The sequence below is a fragment of the Salvelinus namaycush genome, chromosome 6, assembly GCF_016432855.1.
Source record: "Salvelinus namaycush isolate Seneca chromosome 6, SaNama_1.0, whole genome shotgun sequence".
NCBI lineage: Eukaryota > Metazoa > Chordata > Actinopteri > Salmoniformes > Salmonidae > Salvelinus > Salvelinus namaycush.
Window position 1 is genome coordinate 21,113,216 of NC_052312.1, and position 15,818 is coordinate 21,129,033.

The 15,818-nt window shown below is 45.1% G+C and overlaps 1 protein-coding gene across 1 annotated transcript; it reads right to left on the minus strand.

The window, feature by feature from the left end:
* Positions 1-3,483: 3,483 nt before the first annotated feature.
* On the minus strand, positions 3,484-13,845 carry LOC120049019 (serine/threonine-protein kinase D3-like). Its single transcript, XM_038995280.1, has 16 exons — positions 13,714-13,845; positions 13,370-13,527; positions 12,214-12,418; positions 11,851-11,940; positions 11,233-11,386; positions 10,764-10,887; positions 10,580-10,657; positions 10,128-10,341; positions 9,736-9,764; positions 9,497-9,569; positions 9,250-9,356; positions 8,967-9,128; positions 8,644-8,742; positions 8,284-8,551; positions 6,713-6,798; positions 3,484-4,191 (listed from the first exon to the last, which is right to left on the minus strand). The coding sequence occupies exons 1-16, from the start codon at positions 13,823-13,825 to the stop codon at positions 4,027-4,029; spliced, it is 2,124 nt and encodes a 707-aa protein (XP_038851208.1). The 5' UTR covers positions 13,826-13,845; the 3' UTR covers positions 3,484-4,026.
* Positions 13,846-15,818: the final 1,973 nt, after the last annotated feature.

Here is a 15,818-nt window from a genome sequence, read left to right on the forward strand (position 1 = left end):
CATTGATCCCCCCTTGTTTTTACACTGCTACTACTCGCTGTTTATTATCTATGCATAGTCATTTTACCCCTACCTATGTACAAATTAGCTTGACTAAGCTGTACCCCCGCACATTGACTCGGTACCGGTACCCCCTGTACATAGCCTCTGTATTGTTATTTTATTGTGTTATTTTTTTATACTTTAGGTTATTTTGTCAACATTTTCTTAACTCTATTTCTTGAACTGCATTGCTGGTTAAGGGCTTGTAAGTAAGCATTTCACGGTAAGGTCTGTGTGTGACAAATACAAATTGATTTGAAGTGGCGCAGCAAATCTTCCAGAAAAACAGTCGCTATCAAACTAGAGATTCGGTGGCTAATTGAGGTAAAACAGTAATTATGCTCATAGATTATGCACATTGAAACATCCCACCCAAAGCGGGAGGTTTAAAAAAATACTTAGTCGTCGCCAAAGTTCCGACGCATGTCTTTAACTTTTAGCTTGACTTGTTTTACCTCAGTCCTCTATGCTGCAGCTGACTGCATCATGGCCTTTATGTTCATCCATAGCATTGCTGTGTAATTGTCAGATGCAGGACTCCATTGCAAAAAGACACTGGAAATCCCTGTTAAGATAAAAAATAACACACAGATAAAAGATACATTGTTCATCAGTATGCATGTAAACCTCCAGCAGTCTGTCATGGCTGGAGCAGATCTGCTCCTGCACATATGTGGAGGCTTTCACCAGCTCATGCTTTCTTAAATCCAGGAATTTCAGAGTGAGGTTGGAGGAAAGTCTCGCAGACAGACACCAGACAGGACATGAGAGCTTTCTGCTTTCTGGTCCCAGTGCAGAAATCACAGGTTACATCTCCAGGTCCAGCATGACACGAGCAGGTGGAAGAGCAGCCTGGAGTCCTGTCTTCTTCAGTTTCTGCACCACCTCAGCCAACATATTATTTTTCCTCAGAGCAGGCCTCGGAGTGAATGTCTGTCTACACTGAGGGTTGCTGTAGACGGCCCTCTGTTCATCCTGATCCCAGCAGCCCTCAATGCAGTAACTGGGTCGTTCCACAAAATGAGTGCCTTTCGATATTAGAAGTAGAAATTTCACACAAATATTGAATTTTAAAAGCATGTTATATTAAATGGAGTACCCTTTAATATTAATAAAGACATGCTAAAGTGCCAAAATTCCACATATATGTTCCCCTGTGCATCCTTTGTGACTTCCAGGAAGATTATAAGCTACTTAACCCCATAATTTTCACCATCATTGTAAAGTTATTTTGTTGCTTTGACAAAGTAATTTATGAAGATAATTATGCATTTCATGTTATTAGTTAAACCTGTCCCTGGTTTTAAGGTCAACCCTGTTATGTGAACTAAACTCTCATTTTAATATGGTGAAACTATTCCTTTTAAAAAATATATAGATTTTAAAGAGACATTGAATAGTCAAATCACAGTGTAAAACCAAGTGAGACATTTTCTGGTGTTTAGTGGTGGAAATCTGAGCGCTTCGAGTAGAAAAGGTCAACCGTGTTACCCATAGATAGACAGGCTAGAAATATTTAAACATTTTTTTTTTTATATATAGTTTTGTGAAGCTTACATTCAATTGCCATTCCCTGTTGCACAGAACAACATTCCATCCCCCTGTCACAAGGGGATTTATGGCTGATTTAAGATGAAGTCGTCAACCCTGTTACGGTCAACCCTGTTACGGTCAACCCTGTTACGGTCAACCCTGTTACTTTATTTGTCCCGCTTTTTCTCTCTCCAACTTCTCTCCCTTCCTCCGACCCAACCAAATTCACAAAGAAATGTGTGTTATAGATCTGTCATGCTCATTGAAAGCCAGTCCAAGAAGCCGTAGATCTGTTCTGTGTGTACTATTTCTATGCCCAAATGAGAGAAGGCCATAGACTCCGATCAGTTTCGTTTCCTCAGAGGAGAGTGTGGGAGGGGTGGAGTTAGAGGGAAGGAGGAAGAGATATAATTTGGAGGGGGGAAAAAAAAGAAAAAGAAAAGAGACAGACAAAGACAGACAGAGAGAGGAGTATGGGATCTGCCTAAGGGGCGGGTTATAGAGAAGGAGGGAGAGAGAGAGAGCGAGAGAACAGATGTAAACCTTTTTAAAACCTTTATAAACCCCCTAAACAGTAGCATTACTTTAATCTATTCTACACTCTAGATAGTGGATCTTAAACACTATACATCATTATCTAAAGATTTTCTAGGAAAATTAAGCAAGTTACTGAGTAGTTTAGCAATGCTGTTTATTGTTTGGCAAACAGCGCCTTCAAGTGGACAGTTTTATGATCCAATCACTGTGAAAAATAAATGCACAGGAAAATGTTAAAGCATCACATACACTACATGACCAAAAGTATGTGGACACCTGCTTGTCGAACGTCTCATTCCAAAACCATGGGCATTAATATGGAGTTGGTCCCCCCCTTTGCTGCTATAACAGACTCCATTCTTCTGGGAAGGCTTTCCACTAAATGTTGGAAAATTGCTGCAGGGCTCCCATCAAGCCACAAGAGCATTACTGAGGTCAGGCACTGATGTTGGGCGATTAGATTAGGCCTGCCTTGCAGTCGGCGTTCCAATTCATCCCAAAGTTGTTCGATACGGTTGAGGTCAGGGCTCTGTGCAGGCCAGTCTTCCACACCGATCTTGACAAATCATTTTTGTATGGACCTCGCTTTGTGCACGGGGGCATTGTCATGCTAAAACAGGAAAGGGCCTTCCCCAAACTGTTGCCACAAAGTTGGAAGGACAGAATCATCTAGAATGTCATTGTATGCTGTAGCGTTAAGATTTCCCTTCACTGGAACCAAGGGTCCTAGCCATGAAAAACAGCCTCAGACCATTATTCCTCCTCCACCAAACTGTACAGTTGGCACTATGCATTGGGACAGGTAGCGTTCTCCTAATATCCGCCGAACCCAGATTCGGATGTCGGACTGCCAGATGGTGAAGAGTGATTCATCACTCCAGAGAACGCCTTTCCACTGCCCCAGAGTCCAATCGCATCGAGCTTTACACCACTCCAGCCGACGCTTGGCATTGCGCATGGTGATCTTAGGCTTGTGTGTGTATGTTCGGCCATGGAAACCCATTTCATGCCTCTGGGAGCTGACGTTGCTTCCAGAGGCAGTTTGGAACACGGTAGTGAGTTTTGCAACTGAGGACAGTTACGCGCTTCAACACTCGGCGGTCCTGTTCCGTGAGCTTGTGTGGCCTACCACTTCGACGGCTGAGCCGTTGTTGCTCCTAGACGTTTCTTCTTCACAATAACAGCACTTACAGTTGACTGGGGCAGCTCTAGAAGAGCAGAAATTTGATGACCTGACTTGTTGGAAAGGTGGCATCCTATGACAGTGCCATGTTGAAAGTCACTGAGCTCTTCAGTAAGGCTATTCTACTGCCAATATTTGTCTATGGAGATTGCATGGCTGTGTGCTCGATTTTATACACCTGTCAGCAATGGGTGTGGCTGAAATAGCCGAATCCACTAATTTGAAGGGGTGTCCACATACTTCTGTATATATAGTGTATGTAGACCATCACCTCTATCACCGCTTACACATCTCAGTATCGTACCAATACCGCCCAAACGCAGGATAGAGGGGCTGAGTGAATTTGTCTGGACTCTGTGGAGGAGGGTCATAGAAGGATGCATTTTGTAGAAGGACAGAGAACCTGCCTTGTGATCCTGGTAAACTACTCCTCTGGGGCACAGAGGGCCTGAAACATTAGTCCTAATATGATCATGCATTAAATAATAACCACTACAACAGCTGGCATCACTAGGGCACCATAAAGTCCAGGAATTGTCACTGCGTCCGAATCCGGAGTCGTAATCTCTTCTGGTGATCTTTTTATACGAGACTGCTATAAGAACAGACTCACCACTCCACCTTCCACTAACAGCGTCCAGACAGTTGTGTATGCTGATGACCACTGAAACACACCAGTAGTCCAGACGCCATCTTGTCCGACCCTTCACCTTTGACATTTGGGCCTAGGGTCACAGGCTGTCATCGTGCCCGGGGGTCCAGGTGAGGTGAGAAGGGAAGACCAGGCCCCTCTCCAGTGCGTGGCATCTCCAGCGGTCCTCGTCCCCCTCGTGGGTCAGGTACCTGCAGCCCATCCTCTTCTCAAACTCCCTCAGGTCACACCACAACTGGAAGTCCTGGGGAGTTAAGGTGAGGGTTAAGATTGTGATTAAGAGTTAGACGGGTTTGGTTATGGCTAGGGTTGGTGTTGAGCTGGAATGGAGCTCGGGTTAGGGGGAAGAGGGAGAGTAGAAAAGGACAAAGAGACAGAGATAGAAGTGTGAAATGTAGAGATGGCTTGTCAATGACTGGCCATTCATAATGGGTTACAAACTGACGATCGTTCTCACTTGTTATAGGCTATACCTATCGCCTTACGAACTGCTCGGAGATGTTTTCAGTTTGTCTAAGATGTCAGACACAAGATATTTAAAAAATTGTGATTTATCAGGGGGTGTTGCAGCACCCCTACTTCCCGCGGCTATGCTTAGCACTGTGAGAGGCCGTTCCTTCTCTTGCTAGAACAAGACGTGGGCTACCTGCTGCATACTGGTGCCGACAAACCTGTCATTTCTACTAACCTGTCCGACAACTTGACTTTAAGCCAATCAGAGAGCACGAACCTCCACGTGGCAGGGAGACAACAGGTGACAAGAAAATCAAAAAATAAAAAGAGCCAAAGGGCAACCAGTGTAATCCTCTCCCTTTTCATCAGAATTGTTCTAACTAAGACAATAAAGCATTACATTATTTGTTGTACATCTAGCTAAGGAGTGTTGTGCTTGAATAAGTTTTTTTTGTTAGGCTTGATAATGTGCACTAGCGCATTAACGTTAGCTTGCTAACTGACCAATGCAGTCACAAACACTTTATATGAATCGAAGTGCAGCACAATGCACAAAACACTAAATGCCCTACTAAGCTAGCTATCTAGAAAGATGAATAATAAATCATTTAATTCACTCTCCACTATCCCACTCTGCCAGCGCCAGTTCGCATTCTAGCTAACGTTAGCTTAACAGTTAGCATCGTCATTATTTCCAGTAGCACAACATACAGTTGAAGTCGGAAGTTTACATACACTTAGGTTGGAGTCATTAAAACTCGTTTTTCAACCACTCCACACATTTCCTGTTAACAAACTATAGTTTTGGCAAGTCGGTTAGGACATCTACTTTGTGCATGACACAAGTAATTTTTCCAACAATTGTTAACAGACAGATTATTTCACTTATAATTCATAATTCGCCAAGAACTCAGAAAAGTCTGGTTCATCCTTGGGATGAATCACAGAACAACAGCAAAGGACCTTGTGAAGATGCTGGAGGAAACAGGTACAAAAGGCTCTATATCCACAGTAAAACGAGTCCTATATCGACATAACCTGAAAGTCCGCTCAGCAAGGAAGACGCCACTGCTCCAAAACCGCCATAAAAAAAGCCAGACTACGGTTTGCAACTGCACATGGGCACAAAGATTGTACTTTTTGGAGAAATGTCCTCTGGTCTGATGAAACAAAAATAGAACTGTTTGGCCAGAATGACCATTGTTATGTTTGGAGAAAAAAGGGGGAGGCTTGCATGCCTCGGCATCATGTCGTGGGGGTGCTTTGCTGCAGGAGAGAGTGGTGCACTTCACAAAATAGATGGCCTCATGAGGAAGGAAAATTATGTGGATATATTGAAGCAACATCTCAAGACATCAGTCAGGAAGTTGAAGCTTGGTCGCAAATGGGTCTTCCAAATGGACAATGACCCCAAGCATACTTCCAAAGTTGTAGCAAAATGGTTTAAGGACAACAAAGTCAAGCTATTGGAGTGGCCATCACAAAGCCCTGACCTCAATCCCATGTAACATTTCTGGGGTGAACTGAAAAAGCGTGTGTGAGCAAGGGGGCCTACAAACCTGACTCAGTTACACCAGCTCTGTCAGGAGGAATGGGCCAAAATTCACCCAACTTATTGTGGGAAGCTTGTGGAAGGCTGCCCGAAACGTTTGACCCAAGTTACACAATTTAAAGGCAATGCTACCAAATACTAATTGAGTGTATGTAAACTTATGACCCACTGGGAATGTGATGAAAGAAATAAAAGCTGAAATAAATCATTCTCTCTACTATTATTCTGACATTTAACATTCTTAAAATAAAGTGGTGATCCTTACTGACCTAAAACAGGGAAAATTTACTAGGATTAAATGTCAGGAATTATGAAAAACTGAGTTTAAATGTTTTTGGCTGTGTAGGTAAACTTCCGACTTCAACTGTATGTAGCTTCTCCACTGACTTAGAGGCAGCTGCTTCACTAAAAACAAAAACGAATCCATTGGGATTTAATTATAATGTTGCTAGTTATCTAGTTGTGGCCATCTGGCTCATATCAACAAGGGCTTACTACAAATTATAACTAGCTAGCAACATTATTAGAGAATCTTGCTAGATGGCTAACATTAGCTATCTACAGCAGGGACAAGCCAAACAAGCTACTGCCACCTTGTGGTCTGGAGTATTTTGACTATTGCATCGGTGGTGTGTCTGTGATATGTGAACAACAAAAAGTGAACTGCCAACAAGAGGTGCTAAGTACATCTCAACAGTCAATATCATTGGTTTGTCTGAGCCTTGAAGTGTTTCTGTTAGGAGAAGTTGAGGTCTTTTACCTGTAGCCAGGAGTGCCCCAGTGCTTTTCCCACACTGAACCTACATCTTACTGCAACCTGGAGCAGGTTGTTGATAAGACTCACCGCTAGAGAGAGAGAGAGAGAGAACGTCGTGAGAGACTGATTCTACCTCCAAACAAATAAAACGTTAGCCCAGGGCTAGGGAAATAAAATGATGTTTGAATGCTGATTCATTGGTTTCTGCACCCCACCTTAGACAAAACACTAGGGGGAATGTTACTTTTGAAACCCCTGATGTTAGCCCAGGGCAGGCGGGTGTACAGACCTACCCTCCAGTGAGATGTTAGCCCAGCGCAGGCAGGGGTAAAAATCTACCCTCCAGTGATATGTTAGCCCAGGGCAGGCGGGGGTAAAGACCTACCCTCCAGTGATATGTTAGCCCAGAGCAGGCAGGGGTAAAAATCTACCCTCCAGTGAGATGTTAGCCCAGCGCAGGCGGGGGTAAAAACCTACCCGCCAGTGAGATGTAAGCCCAAGGCAGGCGGGGGTACAGACCTACTTAATATTTTTGAGGGAGACACTTTTGTGAAACAACCTTCCTGGGCGAGCCACCATACCCATCCGAGAAGTGGGGTTGAGGAGTCATGAAGTCAAATTGATACATAGTCACTTCAAAAATTATTGGCATCCTTGAGAAAGATAAACAAAAAATTATTTAAAAAATACTGAGTTATATTGTACGCTCAGAACAATTTGAAAATTATATTATGTTTTACTAATACAATTGCCCAGAAAAAAATAGATTTTCTTTAACAAGTAATAATTGTTATAACTCAAAAAGACAGGTCTCAAAATGACTGGCACTTCTTAAGAATCTTATCAAAAATGAAATCTGCATTAACGTCCAACTTTAAGTTCATCTAAACTTAATGAACCGTATTGTGGTCTTCCATGGCTTCCTGTTTCACTGGGGTATAAAAAAAAATGAGGTAACACATGTAAATCCATTTGTCATCCACCACCATGGAGAAAGGCAAAGGACTTACAAACGAAAAGAGAAAGGGTTGTTGACCTTCATAAATCAGGTACAAACAGCTAAAAAGGGAAACAAAGTATACCACTTACCACTGGAACAGTGGTAAACTTGCCTGGTAAAGGACGCATGTGTGTCTTTTCCCCCACGCATAGTGAGGAAGATGGTTCTTGAGGCAAAGAAAAGTCCAAGGGCCACAGTTGGAGAATAACAGAACTTGGTGGCATCTTGGGGTCACCAAGATTCCAAAACTACAATTAGACACCACCTCCATTCCAATAGGCTCTTTGGAAGAGTTGCTAGGGGGAAAAAAGCCTTTTAAGCGCAACAACAAATGTAAACGACTGGAGTTTGCTAAAAACAGCATTGGCACTTGGATTGGAACCAGGTGCTTTGGTCAGATGAGACAACCGTAGAGCTCTATGGCCACGCAAACCAGTGGTGGGTTCACCATTGAAAGAAATATGGATGAGCAGAAAATAACCTCATACCAGCTGTAAAATATGGTGGTGGATCACTGATGATCATTATGGGACTCTTTTGCTTGCATTGGTCCTACCAGGGGGGAAAAACGTACCCTCTAGTGAGATGTTAGACCAGGGCAGGCGGGGGTACATGAAGGCAGCGTTGGTGATCTGTTGTCTGATGTCCTCGTCCTCGTTGAAGGGGAACGTTCCGCTCAGGCTGACGTACAGGACCACACCCACCGCCCACATGTCCAGCGAGCGGTTGTAACCATGGCTACTGATGACCTCGGGTGCCAGGTAGGCCGGCGTGCCCACCACCGACCGGCGGAACGACTTCTCGCCGATGATGCGGGCAAAACCAAAGTCGCACAGCTTTACCTGAGGGGAGAGGAGTCGCTGTAAAGTCTGATGGAAGGATTATTTTACAAAGTAGACCGTCTTCACAGACAAATTGATGCACACACACTGACCTGAGGGAAAGAGTCTGGGGAGGCCAGCAGTACATTCTCAGGTTTCAGGTCACAGTGAGCGATGTGTTTGAAGTGCAGGTAGCGCAGGGCCTCTAGAATCTACCCCCCCCCACACACACACACACACACACACACACACACACACACACACACACACACGTCTATGAGTCAACAAAGAATTCAAAATCAACTGAATTTTACATATTGACGTATGCATCAAACGTATTATTAAAAAGCCACTACTTTCCACCTCTAGAGGCACTATTTGAACACCGCAGACTGTTGAAGAAATAGTCCGTGTCCTACCGCTATGTGACCAGTACCTGTGTAACCAAGAAACGTGTGGTGCGCTCTGGCAGTCGGCCCTTCTCATTGGACAGAATCATCTCCAGCATATCTCCATGGAGCTTCTCCATGACGATGAATACGTGCTCCATGGTCTCAAACATGCCCTCCAGTAGAACTATACCGAGGTGGGACAGATTCTGAACACATACGCACATATTGAAAGGGGGAAACTAATATGACAACGGGATGTTCATTTCAAACACTCTACCTCCCCTGTAACACAAACGCAACATAAACAAACAAATCCAGAACCGTCACCTGTAGAATTGCCTGCTCGTTCCTCAACTGTCTCTCCTGTTTGGTAGGGAAACGGGTTTTGTCGATGACCTTGACGGCCACTGGCCGACCAGACTGTCTGTGGGTGCCTGGGGACGAGAGTAGACTCTCAGCTAGCCAAGTAATACAATGATAATACCCTATATATAAATCAGAAGAGAAGAAGCTCATTGAGCCTAACAGGTAACGGTAGAGAAAGTATTTCTTCCAGTGTAAACGTCAAACCCACCTCCATACACCACTCCAAACTGTCCTGAACCCAGCACCTCATCAGTGAAGATCTGATAGACCGAGCTGACATCCTGAATGACACACACACAAACATAAAAAAGGCCCACGCCAACATAAACACAAAATGCGCGCAACACACACAGACACAGTGTTAGTCACTCATCTATCCATTTCAGACAACGAGACTCGAGAGCTCGTACATATAGATCCGTCAGCCACCCCAACCCACACACTTACCGGGCTTTTTCCACTCTGGGGTTCATGGTCTATAACAGAAAGAGTTCTCTCTTTATTAAAAGCACCAATTGTCAATCTCACCATTGTTATAGCACATGACCATGGAACTAAGTCTAACACGCATGAGGATGATGCCAACTTTACTTTAAAGCCTTTATGAAAAACAATGTGAGAGACCATCCGGTGGCAGGGCCCTCAGAGCCCTTAGGGAGTTTGGCCCACTGACACAGGACACCGTGGAGGTGAGTTGGGGTTCGGGTCACCCACAGAACGTTCAGACAGAACCCGCAGTGACCAAACTCTCTAAATACTCGGCTCTGATGCCAGTCATTGGTCGATCTCTGAACAATACTCTAGTACCCCAGTCCAAACATGCTACTTCTCCGACTCACCTTGTCCCTGTTTGTCCACCTGCCCGCTGTTCAGCACGGGCATCAGAGCCTGGCGTACGGCGGTCTCCCAGGCCTGTCCGTCCCGGCCCGCCAACACACAGTACACCAGTGTGCCCGTGACCACTTCGAAGGAGTGGGCACTGTTGCCGGGCAACAAGGGGACAGACAGCTGGGCGGGGCCTCGTACCTGCAGCACCTCAGATAGAGGAATCTCCTAGAGAGGGAGGGAGGAATGAAGATAGAGGAAGGGAGACAGGAGAGGGTGTGGAGAAGGGAAGAAAAGGGAGGGAAAGAGTGAGAGACAAGGGAGAAGGGAGGGAGGAAGAAAAACACATTTTGTTGATGTTCTATTTGGCCACAAGAGGTCAGTACTGTAGTGTTGAGGTGACTGACTGGCCTTGGATGGTAAATGCTAGAATGATAGATGGATCTTTCTTCCCCATTGAACCAACCTTGTAGTACTTGGTGTTGATCTCGTTCTGGTACAGAGTGATACTCTTCCAGTCCAATATCCAGTAATGACGTTTCCTCTGACAGAATCAATAAGAAAGTATGGTGTGAGTGTTTTCTCTCTCCGTGTGTGTGTGTGTGTGTGCGCGCGCATACCTGCATGCCTGCCTGTGTATGTGTTCTCACCAGTGTGTCAGTGTTGGTGTGATGCAGTAGCCAACCCTCTCTCAGTACTCCACTGGCCTGTCTTTTAGTGTGACGGACTGACTGGACTACCCTCATTAGAGGAATATAACTACTGAAACATGGACTGAGAAAGAGATGGAGGGAGAAAGAGAGAGAGAAAGAGAGAAAGAGAAAGAGAAAGAGAAAGAGAGAGAGAGAGAGAGAGAGAGAGAGAGAGAGAGAGAGAGAGAGAGAGAGAGAGAGAGGGACCGATAAGAGGGGTAATATAGAGAGAGCGAGAGAAGTAAGGAAGGAGAAAGAGAGAGATGAGAGAGAGTGGGAGGGAAAGAAGAGAGAACTGTTTTACAACTTCAATGACAGACACTCATGTACTACATACTCAAATTAATTATTATTATCAAAACTCAAAATGGAAACATACTGAACTTTACCATCCTATCATAGCCATTTAAAAAAAAGAATCTCTTACATGATTGGTGGCTGATGTCCCACTTCCTTGTTCTCGGCAAATGGAACCTCAGTAGACGGCTCGTCGTCATCGTCTTCTAGTGATGTTATACTCAAGCTCATATCCTCCTCATCATCCTCTGTGTCGTTCTTGTAGCCGAGACTGGACACTGAGTCTGAGTCACAACACTTCCTACATCAAAATTAAGCTACTAAGGCACTGTTTGTGTCAATGAGAAGTGTGGCAGTTCTACTCTCTTGTCAAAGCATGTACATGGAATGTATCATTTTAAGGACAATTTCACTTTTTTTTCAAACAAATCTTTATTTTTGATGTAAATGTCATAGAAGTGTCCAGACACTTTTTTTTGTGATTTCTTTCAATTGGTTTTGAGAAACTTACCCCACCAGTAATATACTTCCTCATGCTTGTTCTGCAGTTGTAGGGGCACAGAAAAACCTTAACAAAGGCTCCAAAAACACTCAAATATGTCCTTTTAGAAACGGCAATCGCTAAACAAGTGTCCGGACATTTACATCAAAAATAGAGTTTTTAACTTTTCCTTGAAGCACGTTCGACATGGACTCCATCGGTTAACAAGTTCAGTGGCCTGTCTCGCTCTGAGACTTTGTCTCTCACCTCCTTCCTCATTGGTGTTCCTCCTCTCTCCAGGACAGTCAGCGGGGACCAGGGAGCTCTCACAGCGACGATGGCAGTTCAGCTTACAGTCTGGAGAGAGAAAGAGAGAGCGAGAGAAAGCGAGAGAGGGATAGAGAGAGGGAGTGTGAGAAAGAGAGAGAGGTGAACTTCAGTACACCAAGACGACTGACACAGAAATAACACAAAATGTGAAATCGGACCAAGCGATCGACATACCCGCTCCAGAAACGTACGACTAGAGAAAGCACCCCCCCCCCCCTAAAATAAAACCTGAAATCTATCAGCTGCTCCCATAACCACACACCCTATCTGAACTATGACCTCCCCCCCGACCCATCTCACCGGAGCATTGTAGGCCCTGGCGGAAGAGGCCTTTGAGGAGGTGGCGGCAGTGCTGGCACACGGTAGGCTTGGTGTAGCTGTGGATGTGGAAGGTGTGGGGCACCCTGGCCCTGCCTGTCTCACCGTCCTTTCCCTGGTCCACCCCCAGCCACACCGGGTGATCTGTCCATGACGGGGGTCTGGACCTGGGCTTGGACATACTGATCTAGACGTGGAGGGGAAGAGAGCAGAGAGGAAGGAAGGGGGTGAGGGAGAAGAAGAAAAAAGAGAGGGAAAAGAAAGGAAGAAAAAGAGATAAAGAGAGAGAGATTTTCAGGTCCTGCTGTTGCTGTTAGAAGCACCCAATATTGCCCTGTAACATAGTTATAGGTGTATCCATGTGAATACCCGATGAGTGTTGCTGACATAGAATTAGAATAGAACGCATGCAGGTCTATGACATCAGCCACTGCAGTGTATGTTTCTAAACACTTCTACATTCACGTGGATGCTACTAGGATTACGGATAACCCTGAATGAATCGTGAACAATGATGAGTGAGAAAGTTAGAGGCATAAATATCATACCCACTCCAAAACGCTAACCTCCCCTGTTATTGTAATGGTGGAGGTTAGCATGTCTTGGGGGTATGATATTTGTGCGTCTAACTTTCTCACTCATCATTATTCACAATTCATTCAGGACTATTCGTAATCATGGTAGCATCCACATGAATGTAGAAGTGTTTAGAGACATATTCTATTCTTATTTACAAATATAAATGAATGTACCGTTCATATTTATTGGGCACAAAATAATATGAAACCCATTCAAAACAAACAGCAAACGCATTCAACATGTTTCTAGAGACAAGCGTGATGTAATCATTGCATGCTAGGAATATGGGACCAAATATTACACTTTTGACTACTTCAATACACAACACTTTTGGTCCCCAAAAATGAGGGGACCACGTACAAAAACTGCTGTCATTTCTAAACGGTTCACCCGATATGGATGAAAATACCCTCAAATTGAAGCTGACAGTCTGCACTTTAACCTCATAGTCAATTGTATCCTTTCAAATCCAAAGTGCAGGAGTACAGAGCCAAAACAACAAAACATTTGTCACTGTCTCAATCCTTTTGATGCTCACTGGATCTCTAAGCATTCTGACCTCCTCTAGACTGCCTCCTGCAGGTGTGGAGAGGGAGTGCGTCCGGGGCCTGCCGGGGGGGAACAGGGACAGGCTGGGGCCACACACACGACGCCGTGCGCGGCTACAGTCACTCGGCAACTGCAGCGCACAGCGCTTATGGAAGTCTAACCCACAACCTACGGAGAGAGACAGAGAGATGAGACATAATTGAGACAGAATCGGAGAATTGCTGAATAGATTGAGGTACAAAGACATATACCACTAAGAATTCAATCCAATTCAACATTAAATAAATACTGGAGTTGCTCGCTGTGATTAAAGATAGGATATACAGAAAAGTACCGCTGTCTCCAATTCCTTACCTTCACATTTTAACCCTTGACGTATCAGTCCCCACAGCATCTCACCACAGTGGTGACAGAAGGTGGGGGTGCGATACGATTGGACAGCCAGCGAGTGTGGGCGGATCTTCATCTCCGTCACAGTAGCTGATCCTGAGTGAGATCAGAACGAGCAGATCGTCCGTCACGATAGACTCATTAACCTAGGACGCTAACGCCTCGATCCGACCGGCAGCGTCATTGCATCAGTGCTGTGTCATAAATGCTGCAGTTCCAGCTCTTTTCATGATCCAAAATGTGTGTGGATGTGTGTGCAATAAAAGTTCAACATTCACCTTTCTGCTACTAGTTCTGTCAAGGCTACGCTTGCAATTTGATGCATACGTTGGAGAAATCGTATGCACCACAACACAGAAACACACCGCAATGCTGCAAGGCAAACGCAGCGTTCCTTTGGAAATGAATGTACTTCTGGCGTACAAAAATCCGATGACGCTGTCGGGTCTGATCGAGGCGTTAAACTCGTCAGTAAGTAGGATTCACCACGCGGTCAAAAGTAGCGCACTATAAAACGGAATAGGATGCTAGTTGGGACACAACTCCCAGCCTGACCTGAGAGGATGACCTCTATGAGGTCACCGTCCTGCAGTGGATCCTGGTCTGTGAGTCTGTGGAGGAGGTGTTCTGAGCCAGGCTGGTGTCTAAACAGGAGGACCTTCTCCCCCACGCCGACCACACTGCAGTCTGGAGCCTAAAATACCCAGAGACATGATCAATCAATCAGTCTGGTTCTGGGCTGGTTTATCGTCTGGATATGCATCATCAGAAGCATGCAGACAGACAGGCAGACAGTGGGCGTTTAGTAAGGAGAGAGACTGGTCATGGAACAATGTGAGGGATGTCAAGCGTCATTGCCGTTAGATATTCAAATGTGATGGAAACAAGTTTGAGTGTGGGTTCATTTCCAGGCTTTCTGACTGTTAGTTTGTATGTTCGCTACCAAAAACAGGCAAAGTGCAATGACCTCTGGGGGGGGGATTTCCAGATTATTCACACAGACCACATACAGGTTCACACACAAACATTTACATTCAAGTCACTTAGCAGACGCTTCTGTCCAGAGCAATTTACAGTAAGTGCATTCATTTTAAGATTGCTAGGTGGGGACAACCACATATCACAGTCCTAATAAATAAATGTTTCCTGAATAAAGTAGCTATCAGCAGTCAGAGCTAGTAAGGAGGGATAAAGTCAAGTGCAAGTGTTAGCTCACAAGTATTATTGTTTTGGGGTGGGGGGGTGAGAAGGGGGTGGGGGGTGCTGTGGGATTATTTAAGATGCTCTTTGAAGAGGTAGGGGTTCAGATGTTTTCGGGAAGATGGGCAGGGACTCTGCTGTCCTAACTTCAAGGGGAAGCAGGTTCAACTATTGGGGTGCCAGGACAGAGAAGAGCTTGGATTGAGCTGAGTGGGAGCTGAGAGACCAGAGGTAAGAGAACAGAGTGCTTGGGTTGGGGTGTAGGGTTTGAGCATAGCCTGCAGGTAGGGAGGGACAGTTCCTGTTTCTGCTCCGTAGGCAAGTACCATGGTCAAAGACACCTACACAGACACGTACATACAGTACATTGCACATATGCGCACGCACACACACACTTGTATAACTAACCTTGTGGGGACACACAATTCAGTCCCCACAAAATCCTATTTTCCCAAACCCCTAACCTGTACCCTTACCATAGCTTGAGCAGGTGTGTGTGTGTGTGTGTGTGTGTGTGTGTGTGTGTGTGTGTGTGTGTGTGTGTGTGTGTGTGTGTGTGTGTGTGTGTGTGTTTGTGTGTGTGAGAGAGAGAGAGAGAGATGCAGGAGGAGAGGCTGTGGTTGGAAAGTAAGCTGCAGACACAGCTAAACCACACAGCAGCCCCACTGGCTAACATAGTAACAGGGCTATCGCTCACTGAGGTGTGGTAGAGACAGACACACACACACACACACACAGAGACAGCGAGAAAGAGAGGGAGAGACAGAGAGAGGCAGAGAAATACATTTTAGCTACTGTGTTGCATCACACCAATAGTTAAAGGAATTGGCTAAACCATTCTTGACTGGGGGCTGGGGATGTTTACCTTG